The sequence below is a fragment of the Etheostoma spectabile genome, chromosome 23 (assembly GCF_008692095.1).
Source record: "Etheostoma spectabile isolate EspeVRDwgs_2016 chromosome 23, UIUC_Espe_1.0, whole genome shotgun sequence".
Classification (NCBI taxonomy): domain Eukaryota; kingdom Metazoa; phylum Chordata; class Actinopteri; order Perciformes; family Percidae; genus Etheostoma; species Etheostoma spectabile.
In genome coordinates, this window is record NC_045755.1 from 21,494,195 (window position 1) to 21,509,507 (window position 15,313).

The 15,313-nt window shown below is 42.9% G+C and overlaps 1 protein-coding gene across 1 annotated transcript in view; it reads left to right on the forward strand.

Moving 5' to 3' along the window:
• The window catches only part of LOC116673236 (pleckstrin homology domain-containing family A member 5-like), a 256,614-nt gene that overhangs the window by 172,709 nt on the left and 68,592 nt on the right, over positions 1-15,313 (forward strand). The window contains 2 exon segments of the mRNA XM_032505424.1: positions 7,570-7,674; positions 10,745-10,817. Of these exon segments, the coding sequence (XP_032361315.1) occupies positions 7,570-7,674; positions 10,745-10,817 (178 nt within the window).

Genomic DNA, 15,313 nt, shown 5'->3' on the forward strand with positions numbered 1-15,313 from the left:
TTTCTGTAAGGCACGTCAAGAGTAGATTTTAAAGGAATAGTTAGACATTTTGGGATGCATAACTTCCTGGAGTCTCCACTGGTTACATAGAGTGATGAACTCATTTTGACGCTAAGGTTTTTCAATAGAAACCAACAAGATATAGCATGTTAATTAGTAAGCTGCCTGGTAGGCAGCTTTTAAAAACCAACCATTTCCTGCTTTCATGAATAAGTGATACTTATACTACTTAACCCTCTGGAACCGAGAGGGTTGTACACGACCTAAACAGCACCTCTGATTCATATTTTAATTATTTTAGAACCATAAAACACAGAAACTTACCAACTGTTGCAGCTAACAAGCTAACGGTCACGGAGGTCTCTTCGGGGTCTTTCTAGCCTCTACAGGTGATTTTCTATCCAGCCTGGAACTCGGGCCTTTTTTCTGAGTCGTTGAGCATTAAAGCCAGACTGTTACATCCAAGATTTATCCGCTGTCCATAATTCATCACGTTTTCGCTCATTTCTGCCGCTACCTCCGTGCTCCGTGTCTCCTCTCTGTCTCTGTGTGTTCACTTTCATTTGTTTAGGCAAGTGAAGGCAAGCATTATGTCCATAAATGGGCGACAGCGAGAGCAAAGAGTATAGATTCAGAAAGAGTAATCCTCCAAGTCAAACTAGTCTAGAATGTGATCAAAGATATTACATAGCAGACAAGATAGATAACTACAGTTTTACAGAGATTTTGAGATTTGGCATATATTTATATTATATATTTGGGCCTGTTTTGAAGAAATGTAAATAGTTTGTGCTTTATATAAGCTATTTTTAATATGTTTATTTTTTGCACGTAGGAGAACTGTTTTAGACAACACAAATGCTTGTGTAGCATTGCTGTGGGTGTAATATCAATAAATATGACATTATTATGTTGATAATTGTCATAGAAGTAAATGTCATGAGGCCAATATCATCTGGACTTTTTCTTTATCTTTGTTGGGAGACCCACATGCTCAGTAGCTAGGTAAGATCCCATCAGCTAGATAACTCTTTCTCCAGCTTTGGTCAGTCCAAGGCAGGATTAGCTGGGAGACTTCTTCTAGACAAGGGCCACTTGTGGAATACCTGCCGAACAGGGACAGGAAGGAGTTCTTTTGGAGATTATGGTCAGCTAGTGGGTGTTGTAGCAGTGTTTTGCCATTGAGAATGAGCTAGCATGCTACGGTTAGCCACCTCGTCTCGGCAACAGCTCAAAACGTTGAACAGCTCACCCGGAGATTGAAGACAGAGGACATTCAGTAACCGGATCTCACTCTAATCAGCACAGATAGTTTTTTCCAAGTTTGTATGCGTGTGGAAGCACCAGAGACACAAAATAACATAATATGGGCCAGAAGAAATTGTTTTCGCTATGATATCTTCTACTAACACCTACAGCATGATCAACATGTGTGTTTGTTAAGGTCAGGGAAATATCATTGTCTGGGTTGAATTGTGTAAAGGTCCATGGTGACTTGAATCACAAGACAGGATGTTTACTTTTTAATACTTAACTTAAACCATGATCCTTCCCGATCCCTTCAACTTGTGGAGTCAAGTCATTTTGATTGACACGGCTCAAAATCACAAATGTGCCTTAAAAGACTTTGCAATCTGGATAGCATACAGCACCCTCTATCTATAGACCCTTAGCATTTAGTAGCCTAATCTCAAACCTAAGCATGGGATGGACTCATGATGCTACATGTAGGGTTAAAGTCCATAGGAAGTACATTGTCTGAAAAAAACCATTACCATTGAACCCAACCCATTCTCACTGCCAACTCAAAAAATACTGACGCTTGGTCAGTGGCTCTCAGCGTCAGATAGCGATGCAAAAATCACGCTGTAGCATCAGTATGGGACGCGGTGGGCAGAGCAGCAGCTCGACCGCGACGCTGTAAGATGACGTAGTATTAAAGGGTAACTACCATTTTTTTTAAACCCGTATTTTCCTGTTTTTGTTTCTAAGTGACTGAACAGCAATCTTTGACACCAGTCCAGTATTAAGCAAGATTGCTGCAGTCGGCAGCGGTGAAACAAGCTACAATGTAAGTTAATAGAGTTATTGTCCAGCTTGTATTTACCTTCACAAAAGTGCTTGTTTTGCTGCAGACAGACTCAGATTAATATTCTAAATGTCTGAAACATTATGGAAAGGATTTCTTAGGAGATAGGCCTCTAAAACCTCTTTGAGACCTTTCTGTTTAACCAGAAACAGCTCTGTGGTCGCTAGCGCTAATCCCACCAGACTCCATTTTAAAAAGCAATACTTTTAGTGTGTATAGAGCCAACATATTTTCAATTGTAAATCGGTAAACTATGTGTTTATTTCCACCTAAACTGAAGTTGTGATGCTTGGAAAAGTGGAAAGACGACCCAAAACGTCTAATCATAGTTTTATTTTGTTTTGTTGACTTTGAATGACGTGTATTTTCCGATGCTAAAATTACTGTTTATTTACATGGAGTCTGGTGGCTTTAGAGAACGCACTTTCGCGTCTGTTTTTATTTTTTAAAAAGGATCTCACTATTTAACAGAAAGGTCGTCCTCCTTAGAAATTCTTTTCATAATGCTGTCAGACACTTAGAATATTAATCTGAGTCTGTCAGCGGAAAAACAAGCACTTTTGTGTAAGTAAACACAAGCTGGACAATTATTTTTAATCTATTAACTTACATTGTAGCTTGTTTTGCCGCTGCCGACTGCAGCAATCTCGCTTAATACTGGACCAATGTCAAAGATTGTTGATATCGCCCAGCCCTAGGTTCATGTCCCTTTCTTCTCCTGTGTGTCACTGAAACAGACATTTTATAACCCCACCCACCATCTTTTCCTAAACCTAACAGGACAGTTACGTTCTTCAGCAGCATGTCAGTTAAATCTAGGTCCTGACCCAGAGCATTAAATAGTGACGCCAAGAGTCCCGACCAAGCACATCTAATTATGACACTAAAGGAGGCTTTTAGCTTTTTTACGCAATCAGAGTGAGAATCTGTTGATAAAACCACAACTTGAAATGTCAGGAAACATTACTCTGATGGATACACACATAATATATTAAGTCAGCATCTGGTAAATGGCTTACTTGTAGTTGCATCCTATTTGTCTTCAATTTAGACTTAATCAAAGAACGTTCTGCTATTGACTGACACAAAGAGACTTTCACGCTGCAGTGGTAAATTTTTTCAGTAAGCGAGCCTTGATGTATAGGGGATGTGGACAATGCTTTGTTTAATGAGCTGAATACATCTGCCTCTGTTGCTCGGTACAGCTGCTGGAGACACTGGTGTTTCACAACACCAGCTTCTTCACAACCAATGCACCAAATGACGCGTCATGTCAGATTGCTGTGTTGTGGTCAGGGGAGAGAAGCTGATATTTTTGGTTGTTGTTTCTCCCAGCTGGGTTCTCACTTTAGGACAGGAGTGTAAAGCTCAACGTCTCTAAGGACGGCTACACACTGGCTGCGTCACGGAAGCGTGGCGTTTCTGTTGCGTGGCAGCTGCAGGGATTTTTTCTATGTCCTACACACCAGAAATGTGTCTGACACGGTGCTGCTGCGGCTAGGTGACGCATAGGGAGGGCTATCTCAGACATAGCACCGACAGATTCAAACTCTGAAAAATGGGTAAACATAAATATATAGGCTACTGATCTAATTAAAGCATGACAACATTGGTTGTATTGAAGGCAAAATAGGCTATTTTCAGTATGACAGGTCCAATATTTGAAAATGTTTTTTTGTTTTTTGTTTTTTTTACATTTATATCTGCATTGATGTCAAAACCTACAGACTTTCAAATATCAACATGTCATTTATTAATATGTATTTGAGTCAAAATGACATATAAACATCCTTTCCTATTCTGTGTTGTCTGGAAATGCTTCCAACATCCTTGCGTGTCGCGTGAGAGGCTCTGGTTCTATTTCTAGCAGGCACACATTTCAGCGCAAGACATGCGTAAGCTCTAACCTGTTACCATGAGAGCTGAAATAGAAACGTACACGCCACACAGCTGACACACTCGCGAATCGCATCCAGTGTGTGACCGGCCTAAGGGCCACAATGGAAAAAGAGAATCACATTGAGGGATATGGTGTACTGACATGCTTTGATTTTTATCTAAAAAGTCATATATGCCAACAATGTTGAGAAAGCCACAATAACTTTGACAAAACTGTGGAGATGATAAATGCCTTATTGTCTTATACACAAGTACACGGTACTTGTGCAACGAGATTAAGCATCCCTTTGCAGTGTTGACAAAAAAAATAAGAATATAACAGTATAAAATATAAAAGTTTAAAATATCAAAATAAAGTCAAAGAATAAAGTGTAGTGACTGTCAAAAAACTTAATCACTTGAAAAAGCAAGAAAGTTTAACACCAAAATAATTTGCACAGGATGGAATGAAATGTTAAGTACTAATTTTAAAAAATAAATTTGCCATTTGGAAAAGGTTATGTATTAAATATTGCCTTTAAAAAAGAAATTGCCGATTCCGTGTCCTAAAAGTATTAAAAACAGTAAATAAACAAAAATATTCACATCGGACAAAAGAAAAACGCCCGGGGCCGGGGGATATTTGGTTCAGGGTGGTTATGGCCTTCGGGAAACTTTTTGGTCTTGGTCCGTGCTCTGTGCACCTGACCCCTTTCCCGGGGCCGGGTCAAACAACAAGCCGGGTGGAGCGTCCTTTATTTTCTCTCTCTGCTGGGGCAGCGGGGGGTGTAGATGTCCTCAGGGGGGGAGAGGGACCGGGCTTCTGTGCTGACCTTAAAACCCTTCACCCCCCCCTGTCTCCCGGTGCAGCTGCCGTCCAAACTTTTTATGCAGTAGTCAGCAGGCTCTCGATGGATGGCGAAAAGGTCCAGAAAGTTGGGTCCGGTCGTCCCGAGGACCCTCGGGGATTGTAGTGCTGGGGGGCCCTTCTTGTGACCGCTGTGATTTGGGCTGCCGGGAGATGTCACTGAATGGGGCCCCAGAAACCGGGAAGGTGTGGCCTCTCCACCCACTCGCCGTTGTGCAGGGGGTGGGTCGGTGCTCTTTTTCCCTAAAGTGACGATACTCCTTGGTTTTCCTTTGTGTTCAAGACGGTTTTTCCCAAACCCCAAACCCCAAATTCAGGTTTCCCCCTTTCTGTGGTTTTGCCTCGTCCCCCTTTGAGATGATCCGCCCATGTGGTGTCTGAAAAACTTACGATGAGGTTGTTTTTGGGCACTCAGTCGGGGGTGTAGAGGCGTACAGGGGGGGCTCAGCCGCAGCCCTGTGGGGGGCCAGTACTCAACAAAATGAGGGAGGGGGGGGCCCAGTCTCACCCGCGGCCCTTGGGGAAAAGCCTTTTTTCCAGGGACAATGAGGGGGGGAGGCCTGATGACTTTTTGGAATTTTGAGTCCGGGGGATTTGTTAAGGGGGGCTGTAATCCCAAAGAGCATCCGAGGCTCTGCGCTGTCCCGGGGCTCGTGCAGATGGGGAGCTACGGGGGTGGGATCCCTGGGATCGTTTTTGGGGGTAGCAAACTGAAGGGGGTCCAGATCGGGGGGAGGTGTCCTTGATTTTGGAGAAAAAGTCTCTCAACCTTCTATTCCGGGGTGAGGGGGACAGACGGGAAACATTTAGGCTGGTGATGGGGGAAATTCTTCGGACGGGGTGATAGTGGGGATTTTAGGGAGGGGGGGAACTGCCTGGGCCAGGGGAAGGTTGAGATCCTAGCAAAAATGAGGGGGAGCGTGACCACCCCCGAATCTTTCCCGGGGGGGAAACCCTTGGGCCAGCACCTTCCTTGGATTCACCTTTTGGATACTCGTTCAACGCGTGCTCCTTTCTGGAGGGGGGGGTGCAGAACCAGGTTGGATGGGGGGGGATGGGGGAGTGCAGAAACCAGTGGAGGTGTCCAGGGCTGGGGGGTTGGGGTGACCAAAGCGACAAAGAACAATTCCTCCTCTGCCGCTTTGCACTGAAATCTCCTGATGAAAATTTAAGCCCCTTAGTTTGGGTTCATGAGCCCCCCACACCCCCTGTTTAGCGGCAGATGGGGCCTAGCCTTTTTTGGGCTGCTTTGGGTCTTTTTTTCCCTTTTCAGGGCACTCGACATACCTGACCAGGCTGCTCGTCCGTCTACCTGAAAGGGAGCTTCCGGACCCTGAGGGGGCAGGGCATGGCTGGTCATTCCCGGGTTTCTGGTTTGGGAAACCCGATGGTTTGTCCACATCACTTTTGGACTTCGGAAGAACCCCCCCTCTTCCCCCCTCACATTCAACCCCGGTCCCCTGTGGAATCCTTCGGTTTCTGGGATCCACTATATCCCAGGGCCTAGTGGGAGCCCAAAACCCGTCACCTCATCAAAAAGGGCCCCCGCAGAGGATGTACTTTCCCCGCCCGCTCAGGAATCAACCCCTAGGAGCTGCTGACCACTTTTACACGCCATCATCCCCGTCCCCTGCAGTCCATCACTGTCTGGGTTTAGACTGCCACCAAAAAAGACCCAAAAAAAAGAGAAACTACAACACATTAGGACTGCGAAAAAATCACTGGCCCAAACCCCCCCCGTTCGCCTAACACCTCCAATCAGGGAAAAGGGCAAAACCTCACTACGACCCCCTCACCCCCGGCCAACTGTTCCAGCTTCTTTTCCCCCTGGGAGGCGCCGAACTGTACGCCAAACCAAAAGACGGAACCCTTTCTACCCACAAACCCTCCTCTATGAAAACTGACTACTGACCCCAAAATGTCCTTAAATTCCGGCCAATAACCCAGTAACACTGTCTCTACAGCACCTGTTTACTGGTTCCACTATTATTCCATTTATTTAGGATTTATTCATCATTCTCATTCTCATATCTCACTTATTATCCATTATTATTCATCATTCTCATTTCCTATTTCAGACTGTTCATAATGTTCATACTGTTCATATTATAATATAATAACTTAATACTATTTATCCCAGTACCCTTTGCACTATTTTCCACATTTAAATAATTTTTATTGGACTCTTCATTGCACTCATCTCTCTACATTGTTTCTGTTTAGAGTATATATATACTAGTGTGTATATATTAGTGTGTATATATTGTTTGTTTGTTTGTGTTGAATGTGTAAGCACATTGTGAGCAACTATTCTCCAAAGGAAAATTCCTTGTATGTTGCATACCTTGTCAATAAAGCTGATTCTGATTCTGATTCTGAAAAATGTCGAAAAATAACAACATAACGTCAAAAATAGCGCCACGTTTTTAAAGAAAAACATTAAAAAGGGCAAAAAACACTGAAAAAAAACACCAAAATGTCGTAAATAGTAGCATTTTTGTGAACCTGAATTGATGTGCAGGCTGTATTAAGGTTTGCAAGGGGCCGGATTTGGCCTGCGGGCCTTAAGTTCGACACATGTGCCGTAGGAGATGAAAGATGGAGACAAAAGCATAACCGGGGCTGTTCAAAAAGGTGTATTGACTATTTTGGGGGACTTTAATTCCGATCTGTAATGTTTTTTTTCTTCTGTAGAGCTGAATAACATGTATTACCCATTCCTGTGTTTCAACAGCCCTCTAGGTCTTCCAAAAAAGTTCACAACTTCGGGAAGAGGTCAAACTCCATCAAGAGGAACCCCAATGCCCCGGTTGTCAAGAGCAACTGGCTTTACAAACAGGTACGGTAGGAAGGCCATATATACAGTACGTGTGTGTGTGTGTGTGTGTGTATATATATATATATATATATATATATATTGTTTTTAATAGTGAGTATAAGATGATGCCACCAGGTAGGAAGTTAGGGTTACCAAACCAAACTGCAAGCTGATCAGGTATGAATGTGCTGAGTTTAAACATTGGTAATAGTTGTGGTACTTACCGTTATGGTTGTAGGAATATCTGATAGGGTAGTGGTGCAATATTTGTAATTGTTGTAGTTTCTAAAAGTTGTAAGTTTCTACATCAGAAATATGGTTGTTTTTTTTTAACCAAATTGCCCAAAGATAACATTTAACAAAACACTCTTCTGAAAGTAAAATTAATGATCAGTTTACTGATTTTATTTGATTTGGGGTGTTTTTTTAATGGTTTCAAAACAGCATCCTGGGGTAACTTTGACAGTCTTTGATCATCCATTGACATACACGTACAGTATGTTTCTCCACTCTTAACTACTAGTCTAGCTAGCTAGCCGTGCTCTGCTCTCGTCAGCTTCGTCAGTTTCTTCCAGTCTCGGATTCTCCTGGGGTCAATGTCGAAACGTCTTGTCACCCGAGTCTTCCTCCAAATACTTTAAAACTCTTTCGTTTTGTTGTTCAAAAGTCCGTCACTAGCACCAGAGCCGTTGTTCTCTGCTAGCACTAAATAAGACCCGTGTTACATCCGATGTAGCTACTGCCATCTGTTGGCACCTGTACGTTACTACACACAACAATCAGCTGAGTAACACATACAGCCACATTTACTAAAATACCAGTTGGACAATAATACTTTGAGTACCATAACCCAGAAAAATAAAGTGTGGAAAAAGCATGAATATTTTGTTGAATCTGTTACATTAAATTGGTAGAAATGTACATTATGATGAGCTTGAATGCACATTATATGAAAGGCATTTAGGAGATTATCCACACTAGTTTTCCCCGGCCTTAATTTGTCCGTGTTGACCATGCCCTCAGCCACTATCAGAGGCCCGGCTTTTAATTGACTACAGGTTTTTATTTGGGGAATTACGGTATACCTGAAACCACCTTTGAGGCCTGTACTACAAATCAAGATCAACCTGCCCTGGATTTCTTTCAGTTCTCACCTTACCTAACAACGTGCATAAACTGCGTCACGACGGTGGTTAACAATTAGTTCAATGAGCCCAGGGTCTCACAATCCAGCGATGCGCGCGTTCACATAAAAAAGGCGGTGTTTGCACAGCACGACCAATCAGAAACATCCACCAGAAACGCATATTTTACATTAGAAGAGCAAACTCTAATCCTGCACAAATATGACGAACACGGACACGGTTTCACTGGCAAAACTCAAACAGGAAGAAAAGCTGGGGAAAAAAAGCCGACGCTGTTATACGTGAATTACAACGCTTATCAATATCACTTCCTCCTCAGTCAGACACAAGATCTGACCATAATTTATCTTCTCCTTTCCATAAACTGTCGTTGCTTTAGCCTATTACCGGTATTTCAGGTACAACCCTGGCAGTGGTAAACTGAACCATCCATCCATCGTCATCCCCTTATCCAGGGTCGGGTCGCGGGGGCAGCAGCTCCAGCAGGGGACCCCAAACTTCCCCTTCCCTGCCATTACCATTAGTTGGCTCTGACTGGGAGATCTTGAGGCGTTCCCAGGGCAGGGTGGGGATATATCTTAATACAGTTGTTATTATAGTGTCAAATCATAACAGGAAGTTATCTCAGGACACTTTACAGGTAGAGTAGCTCCAGACGACACTATAATTTACAAAGACCCAACAATTCCCTCCAAGAGCAAGCTTTTAGTCCTGGGTCTTCCCCGAGGCCTCCTCCCAGCTGGACGTGCCTGAAAACCTCCCAAGGGAAGCGCCCAGGGGGCATCCTTACCAGATGCCCGAACCACCCTAACTCGGGCCAAAGCATGCAGCGGAAATGAGGCATGTGTGAGGCTGAATGAAAGAAGTGAAACAACATGACAGTTGTTTCGTGCTGAGTAAAGGTTACTAGAGAATTGAAAGATTAAATCCTGCAACAGCTATCGTGCCAGACCAATGGGTCTGACTAGTCCCCACAGCATTACTTATGGGAGAAAAACATACTGTGGTTTATTGGCATTTCTTTAAACCAATCACAATTGTCTTGGGCGGTGCTAAGCACCGGACGGAGCCACGGTGCCTCTGCTAAATAGTCTCAGGTAGGAATTTGTTTTGGTGGAACATGTGTATGTTCAAAAGTAGTTTTAGTTAGGTTGGGTTGGAAACATTGACTCCTGCAGCAGCCTGGGGGTTCTGAGGAATTGAGGAATTGCTCCAAGGCTTCACTGGATGTTAGCTAACCTAGTTTGGGGCTCAACTTGTTCTGTCATTACTTTTCCACCCACTCGTTGCAAGTTGAGCACTTTTCTTTGCCCCACAGACATCTACTCTGGGTCAATTTTCCAATTGTTCTGCGGAACACTGACCACTATGCAGCTCCCTGACGACAGCCTCATCAAGCACAGCTATCCATTTCCTCCATCCAGACGAGAATCGATTCACTTCACGCCAGCATAGCCTCCTCTCTTCCCCTCAGGCCTGTCAGGCAAAGTGCTCCCTTGCACAAGAAATGTCAGCAGTGTTTACCCAAAGCTCCTAACCTCGGGATCTGTGGCCAAACGCCACACAGTTCAAACTCGGAGCGAACGGTCTCAAAGAAATGTGGTACTGCCGCATAGTAAGCAAAGCACAGGCCTTCGCCCTGAGCAGCACAGTGGCATTTTGTCACTGCCTTATGAAGAGATAAAACAGAGCAATTTGTCTCAGAGGGGAAGATAGAAGCTGGTTAATAGAAGCAGCCAGAGGGAGAGACAGCGAGGGTGTCAGGAAGAGAGGAAGTGAAGGGAGATCAGAGAAGAGGCTGTGTCTATGTGTTTGTGTCTGTGTGTGTGTGTGTGTGTGTGTGTGTGTGTGTGTGTGTGTGTGTGTGTGTGTGTGTGTGTGTGTTTCGTTTGCTGTAATGACTCCACTTTGACTGACTAATGGTGTGTGACCTTTGACCCCTGCAGGACAGCACAGGCATGAAGCTGTGGAAGAAGAGGTGGTTCGTTCTGTGCGACATGTGCCTCTTTTACTACCGTGGTAAGGACAACACACACACACACACACACACATACACACGCATCCAGATGTGTGATGCAGACTTTAGATTTCAATGGTATTAATTGTTAAATCAAAAGCAAGTCTGTTTTGTTCAAGAAAGTACATTGATATGCCAATTGAAAGATTGGTGGTTCAATCCCTGGCCTTGCGGTCCCATGTTGAAGTGTCCTTGGGCAAGACACTGAACCCCGAGTTGCCCCCGATGCTGCGCCGGAGTGTGAATGTGTGTGAATGTGAGGGTTTATCTGATGAGCAGGTGGCACCTTGTAGGGCAGCCTGAGCCACAGTGTATGAATGTGTGTGAATGGTGAATGTTTCCTGTAGATGTAAAAGTGCTTTGAGTAGTTGTTAAGACTAGATAAGTGCAATATATAAATACAGCACATTTGCATTCACTGTTTCAAGGATTATACCACTCATGTTCAAAGGCCATCCTGTGTTAATGGTCTTTATGTAACCAAAGAAGGGAAAACTGTGAATCACTCAGTAACACCTCATGATCTTACTTTACGCTGTTTGGCTGTCATTTCTCACCAAACTGTATGTTCCATAGTCTCACATTGCCAGATCTATCTCCACAGTGCTGTGGAGAAAAGGTCTGGCTACACCACATAAGCATTCCGGGATAGGAGGAAAAAAACTGCTCTGTTGTTGTTTGCATTTCTTCAAACCAATCCCAATGGTCTTGGGCGGCGTTAAGGTCTGGATGCAGCTACGGCGGCTTTGCTAAATAGTCTCAGGAAGGAACTTGTTTCGGTGGAACATTCGCAGCCTGCAAAAGAAAACTCCACTTCCAATATTAAATGAAGTTGAAACAATACAGCAACATTAACTATTTAAATTAGTTGATACATGGTTACACCTCATTGCCTCTTACCGGTGTATCTTTGTGTCAAAGGTTGTTGTTGTTTCCGGCAGTGAAGGGATTTTTAAATTGGCAACACACACACACACACACACACACACACACAGAGAGAATGGAAGGTGAGATTTCAGCCTTGATCCTGGAAATGTACTTCCATTGATCCATACATTGTCGCTAGTGGCCATGGTCCCATAGAGATTCCACCCAATACGGTTGAGGTGAATGGATTCAGTTTGTGGTGCCCTTATTGTTAATGAAGTGTTTATGTCGCTGAGCTCATGTACTGTACCTGCCTGGTAGTGTAAGAAGAAAATAACATATACGCAACACTAATACAACTGTTTTTATCGCTTAATCAAGAGCAGAGTCCAGAGGTTAAGTGGCCTTGTCAGTTAAAAGTATTTGTCCTTGCTTTCTCCTGCAGTTGCAGCACCACTAATTTACAACTTTACGTTCACAAGAGCTCATCTCTTTCTCCTTCCTGTCTCCTAAACCCTTGAGAGAGATTTTTCCATCTCCATAAATTGATAAATTAGCCGCTCCCAGAGCGCAATCAGCAGCCGCTTTCATGACAAACCCGAGGGAAAATTGGATGTTTATTGGCTTAGCCAGCCAGAGACGAGAGCGAGGAGGCGTCCTCTGGAAGGACAATGTCGTGCTCAGCTTCGGATAATAACCTCTTCTTCTTCCATTTTTCTCTCCTGCTTGCTTCATCACTTTATTTTAAGTATTGTTTGTCACTCAGGTTGGGAGGTGTTTGCAGAATTTGGAGTTGTTGAAGCAGGGATGACAAGCAAATAACGTCTAGATACATTCACTCAGCTGCACTCTCTAACAACTCCATTATTACCGGAGTGAGCCACTGATGATACACTGATGATTACAGCTGTCGTAACATCACATGAAGCAGCTTTTTCAGGCTATCTCAACGTTTGGCTGTACAACTTGATGAATTTGATTGTGCTGGATTCATCCTCTGTGAGTTGAATAAGGGCGGAAAGAGCAAAAAATAATTTACTCAAATAAAAAAGTACTATATAATAATTATAAGCTGTAAAGATGAAAGGTTTGTGGGCGCCCGAGGTGCTCTCTCCCCTTTCATGTCTTCCGCTGTCTTCTTGATGAAAAGTGTGTAACGGCTGTCTTGGTGTTTGATGCCAGTGTTTTTACTCTCAGTGTGTTCTGAGTGACAGTGTGTGTTATCTCAGTGAGGGTTGTCCTGAGACCTGTGTGTGTGTGTGTGTGTGTGTGTGTGTGTGTGTGTGTGTGTGTGTGTGTGTGTGTGTGTGTGTGTGAAGAGTTGTGTTGCTGTGAATGAGTTCTGCAGGAATAACTGTTGAGCTCAGTTGACTTCAGTTGTGACCAGTCTGGTACTGCAATAAAAAAAAAACTAGGTGGGGGAGCTGATGAATTGTTTTTACATTCTTCTCTTTATCTATATGCCTAAAGCTTATTAGCAGGATGTTTTATCAAATAACTAAGTGCATTAACATTTAACCCTGTGAGGACAAAAGACGCACTGGTGAGTCCAAGCGATGTTTGGCAACACTCCAACTCAAAAAGCAATATTACATTTGGCATTTATTTACTATTTCATTTATATATTACGCTTATTTTCTACTTTTCTTTTAGACTATTTTAAACTCATTTCAAGCACCAAAACAAGTTTAGAGATTTGAGAAATTTCAAAAAGTGAACATCAACTTTTCAGCTTTTATCTCTTCATAGATTGCTCTGGAACGCATGTGCCCCATTGTACAGAAAGCTCAGTTTGTTCTGAACATCTTCATATGAAACATGTGTATCCAGTTATATGCAAATATCCTTAAAATGTGAATTAAAAAAAATATATAAAAATGCTGTTAGACCTTAAAGTGTTAAATGCGTACACGGTTGTGTGCCCTTGACTTGGGCGGCTTTGTGTGTGTGTAAATGGAAATGGGCTGTATTTATATAGCGCTTTTCTAGTCTACGACTACTCAAAATGCTTTTACATAGTACAGGAACCATTCACCATTCATTCACATTCATACACTGTGGCCGAGACAGCCGTACAAGGTGCCACCGGCTCATCAGATACACACTCACACACATGTACACTCCGATGTGCAACATCAGGGGAAACTCAGGATTCAGTGTCTTGCCAAAGGACCCTTGGCCATGGGACTGCAGGGCCAGGAATCAGACCACCAACCTTCCAATTGGCAGGCAACTGCTCTACCACTGATGGTATGAAAGCAAATTTGTTGTCACTTTGGGCTTCAAGGTTAAAGTGGTTGCTCAAATGCAGCTAGTGTGATGGCCATTCAGTGGAATGTAAATGTGTAACTGTGATTATTTGCCCATTTATGTATAAGCATGCAGCCTACTGTAACTGCAGCCGTCTGTTTTACTTATACAAGCAGAAATAAACAAGCTGGAACTGTTCCTAGATTTGAATTCAAACTGGATGATGAAAGCAGTCAGATCTGGCAGAGACTGGGCAGTACAGCCTAAATAAAGCACCGTATGTCGGTACAGTACAGACATTACTTACTTACAGTAGTGAGAGTACATGTAATTAGTTACTTCCACCCCTGGACTTTAACTTTTTTGCACTACAAAATAGCTTGTCTGGAGAAGTTAATAGTTTCTACATCAATATAATACCTATAATACCTTGTGGACACAAGTTATCTTAAAATATCTTGTGTGAACTAGATATGAATCTAATATCGAGATATGAATCTAATATCTAGATATAAACTAGATATGAATCTAATATCTTGTGTGCTCAAATTAATATGTTGTGTGCATCTTTTTTTACTTTTTTAGATTCATTTTTTATTGTTGTTTCTTTTTATATGCTGACATGCAGAACAGAAAAACACAAACTGAACAAGAACAAACCCACCCAATTCCCACCAAGAGGCAAGCACTGAAACAAAAAATAAGAAATATATGGTGGAAATTAAAAAGATAAAAGATATGTAACATATACAATACAGTAATACAAAAAAATAGTTAAATGTAAGCCAAAACCAGACAGTATACTGAATATAGCCTGGGGGAATGACGTTGTTAAAGTAAGGAGTTCCCCTGGTTGTAATTAACCATACTAATCATTTAAGCAAACCTTTTTCTTAGTAGTTCCAGTTTGTGTGTATGGGTTCAGGACTCATCTGAACAAAAAATGTTTTTTGCAGCTTCCTCAAACCTGAGTAAAGAGCCTTGAAATGTCAATCGTTGTAAAACAAAACCACCCACTCACACTGCAGTGTACACCAACAGCATGCCAGCTCACTCGTTCGCTTCCTTTTTTTGTGTGTGTGTGTGTGTGTGTGTGTGTGGGTGTTCTGTATCTCAATAATTCAGCAGCTGGGATGGGGCCGGAGGAGCCCCTGCTAAAGCATACAGCAGCGCCGGCTGCAGGCTCTGTAGTTTTTTGTTGCAGCTGGTGCAGCAGACATGTCTCTGCCTGCATTGTGCTGTCTGCCTGGAAGCTGCCATCAAACAGCACCGTGCTAAACAGAGCACAGAGAGGTGATGGAAGGATGCTCACTTTGTTCGTTGCAAGGCCTTTATAAAAAAAAAAATCAGTTAGAGGACTGTTACGCATTCACATATTTTG